Source organism: Oncorhynchus kisutch, linkage group LG8, assembly GCF_002021735.2.
Source record: "Oncorhynchus kisutch isolate 150728-3 linkage group LG8, Okis_V2, whole genome shotgun sequence".
Classification (NCBI taxonomy): Eukaryota; Metazoa; Chordata; class Actinopteri; order Salmoniformes; family Salmonidae; genus Oncorhynchus; species Oncorhynchus kisutch.
In genome coordinates, this window is record NC_034181.2 from 49071334 (window position 1) to 49091333 (window position 20000).

The 20000-nt window shown below is 39.8% G+C and overlaps 1 protein-coding gene across 1 annotated transcript; it reads left to right on the forward strand.

The window, feature by feature from the left end:
- The first annotated feature begins 2763 nt into the window (after window positions 1-2763).
- gnmt (glycine N-methyltransferase) lies at window positions 2764-18364 on the forward strand. Its single transcript, XM_020489408.2, has 6 exons — window positions 2764-3214; window positions 5356-5483; window positions 7063-7176; window positions 9215-9357; window positions 13489-13607; window positions 13978-18364. Exons 1-6 carry the CDS (start codon window positions 3006-3008, stop codon window positions 14147-14149), a joined length of 885 nt encoding a protein of 294 aa, XP_020344997.1. The 5' UTR covers window positions 2764-3005; the 3' UTR covers window positions 14150-18364.
- Window positions 18365-20000: the final 1636 nt, after the last annotated feature.

The following is a 20000-nucleotide window of genomic DNA, read 5'->3' on the forward strand; positions in this document are numbered from 1 at the left end:
CTTAAAGGGACAATCTGAAGTTGCTACATCAGTTTTTGGACTTATAAATTATATATATATATATATATATATATATATATATACAGTGCCTTGCGAAAGTATTCGGCCCCCTTGAACTTTGCGACCTTTTGCCACATTTCAGGCTTCAAACATAAAGATATAAAACTGTATATTTTTGTGAAGAATCAACAACAAGTGGGACACAATCATGAAGTGGAACGACATTTATTGGATATTTCAAACTTTTTTAACAAATCAAAAACTGAAAAATTGGGCGTGCAAAATTATTCAGCCCCCTTAAGTTAATACTTTGTAGCGTCACCTTTTGCTGCGATTACAGCTGTAAGTGGGGTATGTCTCTATCAGTTTTGCACATCGAGAGACTGACATTTTTTCCCATTCCTCCTTGCAAAACAGCTCGAGCTCAGTGAGGTTGGATGGAGAGCATTTGTGAACAGCAGTTTTCAGTTCTTTCCACAGATTCTCGATTGGATTCAGGTCTGGACTTTGACTTGGCCATTCTAACACCTGGATATGTTTATTTTTGAACCATTCCATTGTAGAATTTGCTTTATGTTTTGGATCATTGTCTTGTTGGAAGACAAATCTCCGTCCCAGTCTCAGGTCTTTTGCAGACTCCATCAGGTTCTTCCAGAATGGTCTTGTATTTGGCTCCATCCATCTTCCCATCAATTTTAACCATCTTCCCTGTCCCTGCTGAAGAAAAGCAGGCCCAAACCATGATGCTGCCACCACCATGTTTGACAGTGGGGATGGTGTGTTCAGGGTGATGAGCTGTGTTGCTTTTACGGCAAACATAACGTTTTGCATTGTTGCCAAAAAGTTCAATTTTGGTTTCATCTGACCAGAGCACCTTCTTCCACATGTTTGGTGTGTCTCCCAGGTGGCTTGTGGCAAACTTTAAACAACACTTTTTATGGATATCTTTAAGAAATGGCTTTCTTCTTGCCACTCTTCCATAAAGGCCAGATTTGTGCAATATACGACTGATTGTTGTCCTATGGACAGAGTCTCCCACCTCAGCTGTAGATCTCTGCAGTTCATCCAGAGTGATCATGGGCCTCTTGGCTGCATCTCTGATCAGTCTTCTCCTTGTATGAGCTGAAAGTTTAGAGGGACGGCCAGGTCTTGGTAGATTTGCAGTGGTCTGATACTCCTTCCATTTCAATATTATCGCTTGCACAGTGCTCCTTGGGATGTTTAAAGCTTGGGAAATCTTTTTGTATCCAAATCCGGCTTTAAACTTCTTCACAACAGTATCTCGGACCTGCCTGGTGTGTTCCTTGTTCTTCATGATGCACTCTGCGCTTTTAACGGACCTCTGAGACTATCACAGTGCAGGTGCATTTATACGGAGACTTGATTACACACAGGTGGATTGTATGTATCATCATTAGTCATTTAGGTCAACATTGGATCATTCAGAGATCCTCACTGAACTTCTGGAGAGAGTTTGCTGCACTGAAAGTAAAGGGGCTGAATAATTTTGCACGCCCAATTTTTCAGATTTGGATTTGTTAAAAAAGTTTGAAATATCCAATAAATGTCGTTCCACTTCCTGATTGTCTCCTACTTGTTGTTGATTCTTCACAAAAAAATACAGTTTTATATCTTTATGTTTGAAGCCTGAAATGTGGCAAAAGGTCGCAAAGTTCAAGGGGGCCGAATACTTTCGCAAGGCACTGTGTATATATATATATATATATATATATGTGTGTAAACTTTAACATTGATTTATTCTGCAATAGATGTCATTCAATTGGTAACATACATTAGTGTCTTCTAATGCCTGTTATTAGGGGGAAAGTAAATCTAAAAGTAACTGAATGTAATCAGATAACGTTACTGAGTTTGAGTTATCCAAAAGGTACATTACAGCTACAAATTTTGGACAGGTAACTAGTAACGGATTACATTTAGAAAGTAACCTACCCAAACCTTTACCCTGGCCTGGATAGTACCGGATCTGCCTGAACCAGAGGGTGGAGGGTCTGTGGTGAAGTCTACTGGCCAATCAGCATAGGAGGTGTCTACTTTCCTACAGACAGTTAGGTGTGTAGAGAAAACCTGCCCCATAAACAATTTAATGTTGTGCTGTACATTTTTGCAGACTAATAAAAGACATCAAATAGACAAATGGTGTAATTGAAAACGTTTGATAGTGGTTAGGCCTACATAATTTGTGTATTGTGGACTTTGAAAAACTACTTGTAGCATCAGTTCTTGATTGCAATTGTATTGTTAAGTGCTTATAACTATAATAGGCTACAAATAAATGTTTCACTCAAATGTTTCACTTAAATTCAGCATTAACCACACATTTCATTCAGCGGCATCAACATCTGTTTTACTTTCATACAACTGATGAAATACTAGATTAAGGGCGTAGAATTTTGATCCATGTTTCATCACCTCATACGATTGAGGGACTTTTATTAACCTGTGCCGCAGTGCACTGGGATATGGCCCGCGATATGAACAGCGGTGAGTGAGGAGCGCCTTTTTAAATCGAACTGTAATCTGAGCCACTTAGGTAAAATTATGCTTCCTTCATAAAAATACATCTATCTTCACATTTTCAAACTTGTTTTCATTAAGGCAGATAAACCCTTTTTTTTTTTAAATCAAAAGCATTACTTTTTGCATTTGAAATAGAACGCAATCAATGCTAACCCGCTTTACCAGCAGATGCCCGGACATTAATTGAACTCCTCAATGTTGACGTGAGGACTACGCCGTGTCCAATCAGAAAGAAGGCGTGAGTATACAGGCGTCTCATTGGGCTAAAGTTTCGCTTCCAGTTTATCTCTAGCTAGTATAAATAATAATAACACCGTTAAGATTTAGGTGGAGAAAGGCTAGACAAAAAAAAAAAAACGGATATCCAATATATAATACGTGCCTGACTATTTTCATAAATATTCCATTAGTCTAGAATTCGATATTTCTGCACAAAGTAGCAGTGTGATCCCTGAAGATAAAGAATGTCAGTCGACAGTGTGTTTCGGACGCGTTCTCTCGGCGTTGCTTCCGTGGGGCTTCCTGATCAATATGCCGACGGAAAAGCAGCAAAGGTGTGGCAGCTGTACATCGGAGACACGCGGAGTAGAACGGAAGAATACAAAAGCTGGGTGGTGTCCCTGCTAAAACAGCACGGTGTGCAAAGGATACTGGATGTTGCCTGCGGCACAGGGTAGGCATGTCGCCGATACAGCTAGTATTTCTGAACTGTACGTTTATCCGTACACAACAGCTTGTGGGCCCTCGTAGGCCACTGCAAACATCCCTATAATAAGCACATAACACATCGAGCTCTAAACCAACCTGTCAGATTTCCGTGTGGTTCGTATTGCTTGTAATCGTCTCTTTAGTGTAGCGTTTGGCTAGGCCTTGATTGCAGTTGCTGAAATATTCCATTAGTTACCACCTGCTTTTTATGCAATGTACGCTTCCACAAAATAAACGTCGTGTGTATTGGCTAGATAGGACAGCCTTCAACGAATGAAAAGCACATTTTATTCTGCGGAAATGTAGGCATATTTAAGGAAATCTGCTCAGCGTTAAACTGCAATTTACGAATTTCACCCAAATGAACCTTTCCCACATTTACTCAACACTGGATTTGTTTTGGATATGGATTAGCTCAAAAGACTGTGAATGGAACCCAATGTGGCATACATGTATTTCCCTAGATATTACCAACAAATGCTCAGTTGCAAACTGCTGCCGTTGGGTCACTTCAGAAAGCAGGGTATACATGTAACAGCAGGTTGCCGTCCACTGCAGTTACTTTACTTTTAGCAGTTCCTTTTAGCTGTACCGCTTCAATGCTTGTGAAACGTTTTGCCACATACCAAATGTTCACTCATGCAGGGGTAAAATGTGGAGCTGTTTTCAGATTGGTTGGGCAGATGGCGTGACTCACACCCATGAAAAAAGTACAAGTTGCAGGTTGGAATAGCCTGTCCAGCACATCAAGTTGGAAAAGTCCAAGGAATAGCCCATCTAAACCTTCTGTAAGGGTGTGTACTGGGAAAAAGTGACTCAGTGCTTTGCACTGATAGTGGTGTGTTTTGACTGGTTTTCCTCCACACGGATAGTGTGTATCTGTTTTTGGAGGTCAAATCATCTAGGAAGCTGCTAGTCATCAACATGTTTTTCCAAACATTGTAAACTTCTTTCATCCAGCATTCGGTTATGTCGCCATTGTTGGAGAGACCATAGATTATTGGAAACAAAGGCATATTTCATTGGCAAAGACGTGATCGTCAATGCAAAAGCCTACATAAGTGTCAGGGTTGTGTATATTGTATCCATGATTTAGTAAGTAGATGAATTGGAAAAGATTGACTGGCTAAGTTCAGACAATGTGTTAACCTAATCATTGTATCATTGCTACACTTGATATCCGGTTGGTTTGTACAGTAGTCACTATCTGGTGTACTCTTCTACTGAGCTAATTTGAGTTATGGCCCTAACACGTGTCCTAATTCACATAGCGAACCGTGTGGTAGTTGTAGAATTATCCTAATTTCCAAGGAGAAATCCATGGTCATATGAACATACTGGCAGAGTAGTGCAGTAGACCTTTTGAGTTTGGCAAGTGTGCCCTGGTGTCTCCCAAAGTAAACATGGCTGGTGGAACTGGATTATTTAGGAGTGTCCGTGCTATATCCTATTTGGGTCTTTTGGAATGTTCTGCCATAGCAAACCATCTAGTTGTTTTGTCATTTGATCTACTTATATACTCTTGCTCTCTGAGTACTAAATCCCTCTTCTCAACCAATGATACAGTGAGTGTGACTAATTTAACTGCCAATGCTGTTTCGATTTGTGTCGCAATGGTCTACTATGGAAATAATTGGCACACAGACTGCCAGCTCAGCAAAAGCTTGAGCACAGGTCCACCCCATTCACAAATGTTTCTATAGTGTGTTCGCTGTCCACTAAAATGTATGAGCATTGGCTTTAACAAACCTGTTGCAGGTGTCACTGTACATATTGGTAATCATTTGTAAGGTGTTTGTTATCCATTTTTCATCAACCAGACTGTTTGCCTTTAACCTTAGCAACACACTGAATTGAGTGACACACCCAACAAAAGCAGTGATAGTTTGGCTTAGGACCATTTAGGGACTGGGTAGCTGACGCTAGCTTAGTTTAGCACAAAGCTAGGCAACTTCATATAGGCCTGTGGTTTTGTTACTGCCATGTTACTGAATGTTTATTGTTATGTGTTTCTACAACAATTTCCACACCTGAACTTCTCCTTGAAGGTTAGATAAGCAAATCATTTGTTCAAAACCCAACACCAATGGTTTTGATTTATTGCAGCGTGGACTCCATCATGTTGGTTGAGGAGGGATTTAAGATGACGAGCGTGGACGCCAGCGACAAAATGCTCAAGTACGCGCTGAAGGAAAGGTGGGAGAGAAGAAAAGAGCGTGCCTTTGACCAGTGGGGTGAGTAGTGATGGTGTGTCTGACAGATTCAAATCTGCTTCTCCTGTGCGCAACAATGCTTTGTTATAGTAGGCATGCACATTTCAGTCAATTTTGCTGCCGCCTGACTGACTAACTAACCTTCATTTAACCGGTCAACAACAGTAACATGTTTTCCAAACAGTAAAATGACGTGACCAACAGAAAATACTATTAGAGATCTGTATATAGTGATGAGATGCTTAAGTTTCCGCCCTAACAATGGGAGTCGGCCCAAGGTGGGAGGGTAGGCGACAAGCTTAGGCCCAAAATAATATGGGTTTGTTTTGGACTGATTTTGGCGAGAGTGAAACTTCTCACTTTGCCTCTTCCTTTCTGATACTAAGTATGCATACAAGGACGGGACATTTTTCATTAAGAGCTTAATGGAAACATGCAATAATAGCAAGCCTGTCGTCTTACTGTTCAAAAGGCTATAGCTTATTATTGAACATGCAAGTCCTGTAATGAAGCACCTAATAAAACTGAATTTTCAAACATTTGCCAAAAGGCAATTTGTGTAGAACACCGTCGTTCTTAACCTAATACGAGCAGTTGTGACCAAGATTAAAATCTCAGTTAAAAACTGAGAAAGAGGGGGAATCTAAAAGCATGAACTATAATGCGTTGTCGTTATGACTAGGATTGTGCCTTTGGCTTCTGGACAACGAAAGAAAATTGATATGTAGAACAGGTGAGAAATGCTGTTAATGGCACGAGGAAGTCTTCTAAAATAATTGCATCCACATTTCTACGGGTGGATTTTCGCAAGGTAAGACATGCCTCATCCTTTGAAGTAAAGTAAAACATTCAGGTTTCAAACAATTCTACTTCAAGATCACATTGCAAGGTGGTGGGTGACACTTTGATAGTCAACGGTAGGCAGGCTTATAGCCTATACACCTGAATGGTGAATGGGAGGTGCACTTTAATTCAGAGTTCAGAAATTAAAATGTTTCCTTCTTAATCGTGGTCGCAAGTTAACACGTGAAAGCGTTTAGAATCGTATATAGCCTCTTTATTGTTATTTTATTGTGTTAATTTATCATTTTAAAGCAATGCAGTTCAAGAAAGAGTTGAGTTCTTTCACGGTATGGTGAAAGACACCTGTTGTATTCAGTGCATGTGACATATAGTTTAATTTGAGAATTGTTATTTGTTGTGCAATAACTAGGCTTACAAAACAGGTTTCACTCCAGTAGCCTACAGACTTTTTGAGGAGCTACTCTTGTGCTGTCTGACAGGTGGTAGGCTCTGTATGCTGTGGGTGTGTGATAAGATGACTAATGAAAATACACACGCTGCAGTTTAACTCCACACAATTATGCAAATTACCCTATAGACCAATAAGTATGACTGGTAAAATTTATTTTTGGCCGTTAACTGATTAACGGTTAGCCGTTAACATCTCTATTTGTTAGCCTGCTGAGCTAAAGCTTAGCTCACAATTCCTCAGCTTTCCTAATTGCTATTAAACTAGGAGGGAAGATGTCAAAGAAAATACTCTAGACCTAAATATAATTTCTTAATTTTGTTCCTCTTTTTCCTTACCCTCCTCCAGTGATTGAAGAGGCCAACTGGCTGACGCTTACAGAAGATGTGCAGAAGCCAGGGAATGGGTTTGATGCAGTCATCTGCCTGGGAAACTCCTTCGCTCACTTGCCAGACTTCAAAGGTGAGTGAGGGGCAGGCAGCCAGTATTGTCATTACCTAACTGATTTTGGACTCACAAGTAACTTATTTGTGCACTCTTTGAAGTTCTTGGTACTTTATTATTGTGCCTTCTCTGTGTTGGGCTGGAACGAAAGCCTGCACGTTGTGTAGCTTTGCAGGACCGGGATGATATCTGACCTTGCAAGTAATAATTGATAGTTCCGTTATAACAGTATAAGTGCTAGTAACAGTATACAAGTAATGCACTCCCCACACATACGACATGCAGAGATAGTCATCTCATTAAAAAAAAAACACCTCTTCAAGAAAGCCTATAGCCTATGATCCATGTTTGACTCTGTCTACCCTTCCTTCAGTGCCTTAAGTTTCTTATGTTCCCCCCAAACCCTTACCCTAAACCAGGTCCCTTTCCTATTCCCAAACCTACCGCCTAAACCTAATACCTTACCATAAACCGGGTTTGTATCCTGTACCCAACCCCTCCCTATTTTTATCTGTCCTGTATTGTCTTGCCGTTTGATTTTAAATTGTACTTTTGATAATGGCGCTGGAGGTGATGTCTGTTGGCTCCTAACCAACTGTGCAATTTTTATTTTTTATTTATTTTTTATTTATTTTTCACACTGTTTGTCACTCATTTGTACATAATGTTGCTGCTACCATCCTATGACCGAAAAGAGCTTCTGGACATCAGAACAGTCATTACTCACCTCAAACTGGACAAAGACTTTTTCTTAAATGAGTCTGACGCAAAGGATAACCTGCTTTGGCAAGACCAGGCCCAGATACCTGTCATCCGCGTGAAGAAAAGACAGAGAAAAGGGGAGGATGGTCGGATGCTTTCACCGGCGAGTAGGTAAACCACTGATGTCTAATATTAAAGTCTCGAGGCATTGCTCGCCTGAGGTAGAATACCTCATGATATGCTCTAGACCACACTATCTACCAAGAGTTCTCATCTATATTATTCATAGCCATTTACTTACTGCCACAAACAGATGCTGGCACTCATGAGCTGTATAAGGCCATGAGCAAACAAACATCTATTTTACCTAATTTACCTGCTTTACTTTTTGCTGGTAAGCAGGAAGTACCAGTGACTCGCTCAATACGGAAGTGGTCAGATGACGCGGATGCTACGCTACAGGACTGTTTGCTAGCGCAGGCTGGCTTCATCAATAAGTGCATCGACGACGTCGTCCCCACAGTGACTGTACGTACATATCCCAACCAGAAGCCATGGATTACATGCAACATCCGCACCGCACCGATAGAGCAGCCTCTTTCAAGGAGCGGGACACTATTCTGGATGCTTATAAGAAATCCCGCTCTGCTCTCAGACCAACCATCAAACAGGCAAAGCATCAGTACAGGACTAAGATTGAATACTACTACACCGGCTCTGATGCTCGACTGATGTGCCAGGGCTTGAAAACTATTACGGACTACAAAGAAAAACACAGTGACGCAAGCCTACCAGACAAGCTAAATGCCTTCTAATGCTCGCTTCGAGGCAAGAAACACTGAAGTATGAATGAGCTCACCAGCTGTTCCCGGACGACTGTGATCACGCTCTCCGTAGCCAATGTGAGCAAGACCTTTAAACAGGTCAACATTCACAAGGCCGCGTGGCCAGATGCATTACCAGGACTTATTCTCAAAGCATGCGTGAACCAGCTGACATTTTCAACCTCTCCCTTGACTGAGTCAGTAATACCTACATGTTTCGAACAAACCACCATAGTCCCTGTGCCCAAGAAAGCGAAGATAACCTGCCTAAATTATTACTGCCCCGTGGCACTCACGTTGGTAGCCATGAAGTGCTTTGACGGGCCAGTCATGGCTCACATCAACATGACAGATTTTTTTATTTATTTGATGCAATTGTTTTTTGATTTTATGTAGACCTACTTTTAATGTAAGATGTCCTTGAGTGTCTTGAAAGATAAAATGTATTTTATATATATAATTTTTTGGGGGGCAGTAGCAGTATATTGATTGTTTTGTGGTTAAGATGTATTGATGTTTGTCTATCCCAGGGGACCAGAGTGATCAGAAGTTAGCACTGCAGAATATCGCCAGCATGGTGAGACCAGGGGGCATCCTAATCATTGACCACCGTAACTACGACTATATTCTGGAGACAGGACGAGCGCCCCAGGGCAAGAACATCTACTACAAGGTACTAAATAAAAACAAAAGTTTGAGAAACGTTGCATTCAGATACTACAATGCCTATCAGCAGTGGTTGGCATATCTATTTGTCTATGTCAATCCATCTGACCATCATATTAGTTTGTCGCACTGTCCTGACCAACCATTCTGTTCTTCCATCTAATCTCTCTATCAAGTTACTTACCCTTTTAATTTGTTATTTTGGGGGGGATGACATGTATCACCGTCATGGTGAAAAATCTGTTTGTGCCCTTGAGCAAAGCACTTAACCCTAATTTGCTCCAGGAGTGCTGTACTACTATGGCTGACCCTGTAAAACCACACGTTTCACTGAACCTATCCGGTGTATAAAATATATATATACAGTACCAGTCAAGTTTGGACACACCTACTCATTCCAGGGTTTTTCTTTATTTTTACTATTTTCTACATAGTTTTGATGTCTTCACAATTACAATGAAATAACACATATGGAATCATGTAGTAATCAAAAAGTGTAGATTTTTCAAAGTTGCCACCCTTTGCATTGATGACAGCTTTGCAAACTCTTTACATTATCTCAACCAGCTTTATGATGTAGTCACCTGGAAATGCATTTCAATTAACAGGTTTCACATTTTATTTAACCAGGTAGGCCAGTTGAGAACAAGTTCTCATTTACAACTGCGACCTGGCCAAGATAAAGCAAACCAGTGTGACACAAACAACAGAGTTACACATGGAATAAGGAAACGTACAGTCAATAACACAATAGAAAAGTCTATATACAGTGTGTGCAAATGTAATAAGACTAGGGAGGTAAGGCAATAAATAGGCCATAGTGGCGAAATAATTACAATTTAGCACTTAAACACTGGAGTGATAGATGTGCAGAAGGTGCAAAAAATACTGGGGTGCCAAAGGAGCAAAAAATATAACAATGTGGGGATGAGGTAGTTGGCTGGGCTATTTACAGATGGGCTGTGTACAGGTGCAATGATTGGTAAGCTGCTCTGACAGCTGATGCTTAAAGTTAGTGAAGGAGATATGAGTCTCCAGCTTCAGTGATTTAAAAAAAGAAAGACATTTGCAATTTGTTCAAGTCTTTGGCAGCAGAGAAATGGAAGGAAAGGCGGCCAAAGGAGAAGTTGGCTTTGGGGATGACCAGTGAAAAATACCTGCTGGAGCACGTGCTATGCGTGAGTGCTGTTATAGTGAGCTGAGATATGGCGGGGCTTTACCTAGCAAAGACGTATAGATGACCTGGAGCCAGTGGGTTTGGTGACGAATATGAAGCGAGGGCCAGCCAATAAGAGCAAACAGGTCGTAGTGGTGGGTATTATTATTATTATTATTATTATTATTATTATTATTATTATTATTATTATTATTATTATTATTATTATTATTATTATTATTATGGGGCTTTGGTGACTACGGATGGCACTGTGATAGACTACATCCAGTTTACTGAGTAGTGTTGGAGGCTTTTTTTGTAAATGACATCACCCAAGTCAAGGATCGGTAGTCAGTTTTACGAGGGTATGTTTGGCAGCATGAATGAAGTATGCTTTATTGTGAAATAGGACGCCAATTCTAGATTTAATTTTGGATTGGATATGCTTAATCTGAGTCTGGAGTTTACAGTCTAACCCGACACCTAGGTAGTTGTCCACATATTCTAAGTCAGAACCGTCCAGAGAAGTGATGCTAGGCGGGTGCGGGCAGCGATCGGTTGAAGAGTTTTACTAGCATTTAAAAGCAGTTGAAGACCACGGAAGGAGTGTTGTATGGCATTGAAGCTCGTCTGGAGGTTTGTTAATTGTCCAAAGAAGGGCCAGAAGTATACAGATGGGTGTTGTCTGTGTAGAGGTGGATCAGAGAATCACCAGCAGCAGGAGCGACCTCATTGATGTATACAGAGAAGAGTCGGCCCGAGAATTGAACCCTGTGGCACCCCATAGACTGCCAGAGGTCCAAACAGGCCCTCCGATTTGACACACTGAACTCTATCTGAGAAGCAGTTGGAGAACCAGGTGAGGCAGTCATTTGAGAAACCAAGGCTGTGGAGTCTGCTGATAAGAATGCGGTGATTGACAGAGTCAAGCCTTTGCCAGGTCGATGAAGACGGCTGCACAGTATCGTCTTATCTTTTTGAGCGTTTGAGACGATCAGCGTTTGAGACAATCCTTGTGACAATGTATGGGGTGGTATACAGAAGATAGCCCAATTTGTTAGTCCATATTATGGCGTGAACAGCTTAAATAAGCAAAGGGAAATGACCATTACATTAAGACATGAAGGTCAGTCAATTCATTTAAAAAACTTAGTTTCTTCAAGTGCAGTTGCAACTGGCTCTCATGAGGACAGCCACAGGAAAGGAAGACCGTACCGCTGGTGCAGAGGATAAGTTGCATCTCAGCTTTCAGCCCAGACAGACACATCTCAATATCAACTGTTCAGATGAGACTATGAATCAGGCCTTCATGGTTGAATTGCTGCAAAGAAACCACCACTAAAGGACACCAATAAGAAGAGACTTGCTTGGGCCAAGAAACATGAGCAGTGGCCACTTAGACCAGTGGAAATCTGTCCTTTGGTCTGATGAGTCCAAATGTTAGATTTTTGGTTCCAACAACCGTGTCTGTGAGATGCAGAGTAGGTGAACGGATGATCTCCCCATGTGTGGTTCCCACCGTGAATCATGGAGGAGGAGGTGTGATGTTGTCAGAGTGCTTTGCTTGTGACACTAATTTAGAATTCAAGGCACAATTTACCAGCATGGCTACCACAGCATTCTGCAGTGATACGCTGTCCCATCTGGCTTGCGCATTGTGGGGACTATCTTTTGTTTTTCAACAGGACAATGACCCAACACACCTCCAGGCTGTGTAAGGGCTATTTGACCAAGGAGAGTGATGGAGTGCTGGATCAAATGATCTGGCCTCCACAATCACCCGACCTCAACCCAATTGAGATGGTTTTGGATGAGTTGGACCGCAGATTGACGGAAAAGCAGCCAACAAGTGTTCAGCATATGTGGGAAGTCGTTCAAGTTGGTTGGAAAAGCATTCCAGGTGAAGCTGGTGGAGAGGATGACAGCTTTGCACACGCTTGGCATTAAGGCAAAGGGTGGTTACTTTGAAGAATCTCAAATATGTTTTGATTTGTTTAACACTTTTCTGGTTACCACATGATTCCATGTGTTATTTCATTTTTATATCACTATTAATCTATAATTTAGAAAATAGTAAAAATAAAGAAAAACCCTTGAATGAGTAGGTATGTCCAAATCTTTGACTGGTACTGTGTGTATGTATAATGACCGCATGGCAAAGGGAAAGCATAATAATCACAACAGGGATACTAAAGCTGCAATATTCCAAGGGAATTCTATCTGTAAACTTTCACTCCCTTCAAAATAAACATATCTCTTGGAATAGTTCCCAAGATAAAGTGCTATTGCACCACTTACGCAATCACTAGCCCACATTGCCATTCTGATTTTAACACAGTTTATGCCGAGCCTTGTTGCGCAGGAAAATATAAAATATGAGGAAATGTTACTTAGTTTTTCATGAGAATTATGAAGTGTGAGAAACTGAAGCTGTCTGGGTTTAAGAGGTAAAACATGTTTGGTCAGTGAAGGCCTATGTCGGCGGTTCTCAACCTTGGATACAAGTACCCCCTGGGGGTTACCTGGCCTATCCACCGGATGTACTTGAAGAATCATAAATGCCTCTGCATCAGTTGCACTTATTTTATTTAACTAGGCAAGTCAGTTAAGAACAAATTCTTATTAACAATGACGGACGGTCCTTTAACGGTCCTTAAGCAAATTCCCCCCACTTATGGAAAAAGTCTATCAGCGCCCAATGTCTTGTTGATCATAGCAACAGCTTCCTTATTTTTACGTGATTAGTTAGCAGTACCACCTTGCTATCAACACTTTTATGCCCCTATATTGGCCACTGAAGGTTTACAGTTGTCTTCTGTACTATTTTACACCAATATACTGTAGTCATAATAAAATGTAATGAGTTCTCTTACATGCTAGTGTTTGCATCCATGCCTCGGTATTATGCTGTATGCATGTCCTTATCCATACTGTTTTGTGGCTAACCACCGTGTGTGTGTGTGTGTGCCTGTCATTTTTCAGAGTGATCTTACTCAGGACATCACCACCTCTGTGCTGTGGGTCGACAACAAGCCTCACATGATCACCCTGGACTATACCGTACAGGTACCAGAGGGCCCACAGAGTTCCCCCGAACTTAGGTACAACTACTTATATCATTAAGATGTATTCATAATGCATTGTAAAACTTGTCATGAGCACATTAAGATGCAGTCAAATATATTGTCAACCTTACACCTTTGCAATGGAGCGCAATGTTCTGTTTTCTCTTTTCAAAACATGTTGAATGGCTATTTTTTACCCAGTAGGCACTTGTAACATACCACATGTGAGAAATCGCCCAGTAAACGAGATTACTTGCCTCCAACCAAATTCATAATTTAGTCCAGTATTATTTTACATTGAAGTTTAAAATCTTAATTTCATTTTATATTTGTTAATTTTGTTATTGTTGGCTAGGAGAGTAAGTGTGATTCCACCATTTTATGCCTCGTGTCTGTGTTCCCGCAGCAAATTCCGCCTGTCCTATTACCCTCACCGTATTGACAACTTCAAAGAGATCCTGACGGGAGCCTTCCACGGGAAGTGTGAGCACAGTGTCTACGGCGACTTCAAGACCTACACCCCCGGCCAGAGCCAGGCCCCCTGCTACTTCATCCATGTGGTCAAGAAGACCGCTTAGGGACCCCACAAAACTTTCCCACGATTTTGTATCTCAACCCTCATTATTTCTCCCTACACTTTCTGTCATGTCTCTTCTGCTGACCCTTCTGTTCAAACCACCTCTTCTCCCTTTCTGAACCAAAACAAACCTGAGCCCAAATGCCCATATTCATGCTGTTCGATCCCTTGGTCTTTCAGGGGCTTTTAACTCTCAGGCAACGCAAGAGACGAGACACTCAACAGCCATCTTGAGTGATGTGGAAGCATCTACCAACCATGCTTGGTAGTATTTTGTCTGCCGGTGATTGTCGAGCAAATAACTGCCGGTCTCACCGTAATTTACAATTAATTTACATAAACACGTTTAGCATCTCCTGGCTTTCACACAGCCACTGATGCAGACCTTTTGGAACATCTACATTTAATCACAACTCTAATAAATACATTTAATATAGCATACACCATCACAATAAATCCATTATTTATTTTAGACCAGTCTAAAGAAACATATGAAGAAAATGTAGTCTTTTTCAGAAGAACAGAATAGCATACTCTGAGGTGTCCTTGTTAGACTCTGATCTGGCTATGCCAAATGTCTGTGGGCTACACTAGTTCATTTAGCAGATAAGTTTCTTAGAATTCTGTGGCATTATTTTATAGTGTGAAGAATACATTTGAACGTGGCTGAATAAAATAGAAAGTATATTTTCTCTAAACCGTTACCGAGAGAGTGCACACATGCAGCTATTCTGTGTTGAGCGGTTAACAAAGAAACAGGTCCTCCGAAATGCTTAATTTAGTTAGTTATGCAACTTTATTTGTGATATGTTTAGATTTTAGGCTGCATGAAGAGACTAATGAATTCTTTAAAGTCTCATGAAATCCAAGAGCTCTGCTTTGTTTCTTATGCAGGCTGCACACACTTCATCAGTCTCTTATTCACAATTTGACAAACACTTGATAATATTCTCACCAGGCCTCAAATTTCCTAACGGCATCCCCCTTGTGTGGCCGTAATGCCATTTAAAACAAATCATGCCATTTGCGGCCAATGTGGCCGTTGTGTCCTGAATATAATTATAATTCACCTGGCAGTCGTGCTCTGACGCACCTCTTACTCACATGGCTCTCTGATATCTCAATTCTCACATGCATCTCAGCCCCGAAGTAGGCTACAAGTGAAGACGGACACATCAGAGGTGCATATTGAAGATGTTAAAACTGTCTATATTTTACTTTTTGTCAGCCAACAAGATGAGTAGGCCTAACGAACAGCAAAAGCACTAGCCTAAGTAGATCTCCCATAGGACAAAAGTTGATCTATTCTATTGGTCAACTTGTACTTCTGTGCGAGAAATAAATATTCCAAACATACTCTGAGACAGTTGTGGGATGTGATAGATCACAAATTACTACAACCACTCGCATCAAAAAACCTTTAAAAGCAATGAGGCTGACGCAACAGATCTGAACGTTAATCTTAAAATCTTGTTAGGCTACTTCACATTTGTAAGTGCAGCAATTCTCACACTGCAGTAGGCTATAGGTGTGAATGTTCCAAAATGCAATCCATAAGCAGGAAAACACTTCTCAAATGTGATTTATGCATGTAATGCATTATATAAAGGTGTATTTTTATGGTGAAAATTATCTTCACCAAACTCACGTGCTGCCTATGTATGCCAGTTTAGGCTCCACACAGGTTGTAAAGCAGACTTTAGTTATGATATACACCTTTTTGATTAGGTTTGTATAATGAAGTAATTTAAAAAAAGGATGTGCTCTTTCTTGCCTTACTGCACACATTCACAAGTGATAGGCTACTATTTTCACACATCAGACTGTTCTTAATTTAATCCTGTCTTTACATAATACTAAATAATGTGTGTGAAATTAGTTTTGATTTAGAATGTACCATTATCATATCATCAGGAAAAAATACATGTCATATAAACTTAAATGGCGAGTGGAGGATGCTTTTCCCATGGTTCATTTTCATGCCAGCCAGGTAGGATATACTCCTGTTGTAAAGTGAAGCAATGTGCTTAATATTGGGAATGTTGAGAAATAAATATATTAGGCCGAGCCTCTAGAAAGCTGATGAGATCCTCTTTTTAGGCAATTGCGTAGCCTAAAGAAATGTTGTGCAACATGAGCCCATGGGCTCATGAAGTGTTTGATTAGATTTTCGAAAACATTTGCATTGATGTCAGAGTGATTAGAGGGACAATAGAGTGCTTATTACCAGGCAGTTAGCAAGTTTAGTAGGCTACTAACGATCAGCAGCACTTTGAGTTTGGAGAAGCCTAGTTACCATGACTAAAGGGTCACATGGAATTTGACTGCGGTCAAACTCGTGACCGCAGGTGTGGCGGTAATACGGTCACCCATAACAGCCCTACTTGGGAGTTAATGCTCAAAGGCATGAGCCTTCGGTTTATAGCGAATGCATCTGAGTCCCATTGTTAAAGTTGCACTCGTTGTCCCATGTAAGTCCCTCATTGCAAAAGCTTAGAGCACCATCTCTGTCACACTTTTCTCCCCTAATGATTACAACGATCCTCCTTTCAAGTTCTGTATTCAGACTTCAGTTATTTTGCATTGCACCACACACTCTGAGGTCAGAAGACCGTTGCATGAGTGAAGGCATGGTGGACATTTTGTTAGGTTTTGCAATGCTGTGCTCACCTGAAATCGACTTTTCATTTTCTGCGGGACGATAAACCTAGTGAAGTAACAAGTCTCTACTGGAACTGAATTAACAATAGCTTTTTTTCACCGATTTTGTTTTCATCTGAGTTATTTGCATATGTTTGGAAATCCCACTTTGTCCACAAATTCCTCGTCGAAATTAGACTGCTTTTCCCACCTCTGATTTTTGCCCCAGGAATTTGGAGTGTACTGTGAAAATGTTCAATCAAAAAGGCCTCCCTTTGTGTCTCCGATATTAATTTTAAAACTTTAATCGGCTTGTTGGTCAGCCAAAAACAGTTTGTACTTTTGGTGGGGTATTTTGAGGAATGCGCTTAGACTCCTACACAAGGAAAGTGTTGTAGACACCACTGTGAGCTGATAAACCAAAATAAGGATCTATGTCCCCCTCTGCTGGTTGAGTATAATACAAAGAATGAATTAAGTTTCTCTTTAAAATGTTCCAATGGGCATTGAAGATGTACAGTACTAAAAACAACTATCGGCCAATTACTTTAACTTTTGTATAGACTTATTTTGATCCAAGTTTTATTCCCCGTTAATCGCCTTTGCAAAATCCAGGGATTATTCAAATGGACTGATTTGGCCATAAGTGACCCTTGCAAGGTACTGAAATGTTTTTTTTCCACTGACAAATCTTTGAGCTTGCTCTACTCGCAAAGAAATGCTTTACTTCATGAATATATTTTCATGATCCAAAGATTTGATTGTTCTAATGACAGCACACTTGCTTAATTTTTATTAATATTTCACTCTCAACTCTGAATATGGTTCATCTTAACTTTCCTCAAAGAAGATTAGACATTATTCATAAAAATTGGTCATAACAAACCAAAATGGGACATTTTATTTTTTTAGCTTGTGAATAAAATAAAAGTGTAATTGTAAATATGTAATATCATTATGTTGAATATTAAACATAACATTTTATTGAATTGTCCAACCCTTTTGGCCAAATTTGAATTGTTCTGAATTCGGAAGCATTTTGTCATTTTAAGACAGTGATTTAACAATTCAGTTTGTAAAATGTGTACGTTTTGGTAGTGATAATTATTATTATTTTTAAATAATGAGCTGCAGGACAACAATGGAACATTATATTTGGTTATGGTATTGGTAAATTCTCAAATGTTTTGTTGCCTAATCACAACCTCATGGTTATCCTGCAGATTTTAAATGATCTAATAGGCAATGGCTAAAGCATTAGTGAAATGCTTTTTATTGAAAATTCCACATCAGAAGGCAAGGTGAAGCAAAGAGCACATGGGGTTGATTTTGAGTTTAGTCGTTGAGTTTAAATGCTGAGAAGTTAGTAAGGTTTAAGTGGTTAGAATGAATATATTTTTAGGCTTTGATTGTATTTGTGACTGTATAAATACAAAAAATATCTTCCCTTGCAGAGAAGTTTTCTTTAAACAGTCTTACTCTGTCAAGCCTTTACAACAAAATGTTTAAAATGTTTTTTCCTTATGTGATTATTGGAATTGTTTTATTGGACTGGAATACAGAAGCTTTTAAGGAATTAAGTGTCCTTATATATTTATTGTGTGTGTAAAAGTGCTTGAATAATTGATGTCAGTTTATCATTGATACAAAAATCGCATAGTGGACCGATTATGGTTCAAGTCCTGGGCCTGATTTCTCACATGATGGTTTTTACTATGGATCATATCCATGCAATGCTAACATAATTGATATAACATGATGATTTGACTTTCAGAATATAAATGCCCTCTTTAAGCCTAGCACTATTCTGTTTAGTTAGTATTCTGTTTAGTACCCTGGCCAATCATAACCCCAAAATTGTTTGTTTATGGACTGTCAGTCCTGGCCTCCATAGCAGTCTATGATTTTTGACAGAGGCTATGGCGATGTAGCTTATTCTGTTACGAACTAGCATGCCCGCTATTGGGCTGAATTGTGGCTTCTACACAGATATGACTATATGTTTATCTGTTTTAGTGCAACAATTGTTCTTTTGTCTGATGTCAACAATTTCATTTGTATAAAAAATGTAATTTTTTAAATCAACATTTTAATAGGTTCTGGGGAAATGGGGCTTTGGTCCTCCAGTCTCTCAAGCATATCCCACTGGGAACAGTATGTAATTTCAACATGGACAATTGAGAAATATTTATTTGAGACATTGATCAATGAGATTACAACATATTCACCCACTCAAAAAGGCAGGCAAATGTGTCATCACTATGCTTTCAACATCTAAAAGCACAACCAAATTCCAATGGAAAAACAATGTCTGAATTTTTGTTAAGTGGTCACCTAAAGTTCAAAATGGGAATACACTGGCAGATATTTGGTTTATTTATACAATTTAATATATTTTCACTGCATTCTCATATCACAAACTTATGACCTGGATTGCAGTTGAGATTACAATGTCATTTGAGATTCTGGGCAGATTTATATCAATTGTGAAGATCTCCACAGACTTATCTTAAGCATGCCCACTTTCTATGATTACATTTTATAGTTCCACATCCATGGCCAACTTGAGGTTACTGTAACTCGTTTTAAGAATTGTCATTCTGCCCCCTGAACAAGGCAGTTAACCCACTGTTCCCTGGTAGGCTGTCATTGTAAGTAAGAATTTGTTCTGAACTGACTTCCCTAATTGTAAGTAAGCCCACCTGAGACGCAACCGTCTCATCTAGCCATCAGCAAATGCAAATGCGCTACGCTAAATGCTAATAGCACTCGTTAAAACTCAAACGTTCATTAAAACACACATGCAGGGTAGTGAATTAAAGCTACACTTGTTGTGAATCTAGCCAACAAGTCAGATTATTAAAATGCTTTTCGGCGAAAGCATGAGAAGCTATTATCTGATAGCATGCAACACCCCAAAATACTTGAATGCGACGTAAACAAAAGAATTAGCGTAGCCGGCGCTACACAAATAGCAGAAATAAAATATAAAACCTTCATTACCTTTGACGAGCTTCTTTGTTGGCACTCCTATATGTCCCATTATCATCACTATTGGGTCTTTTTTTCGATTAAATCGGTCCATATATACCCAAAATAGCCATCTATGGAAACTGTGTGATTCAGAAAAAAACACTGTTTGAAAACGCTACGTCATTTTTTTAAATTAAAAAAGTTGACGATAAACTTTCACAAAACACTTCGAAATACTT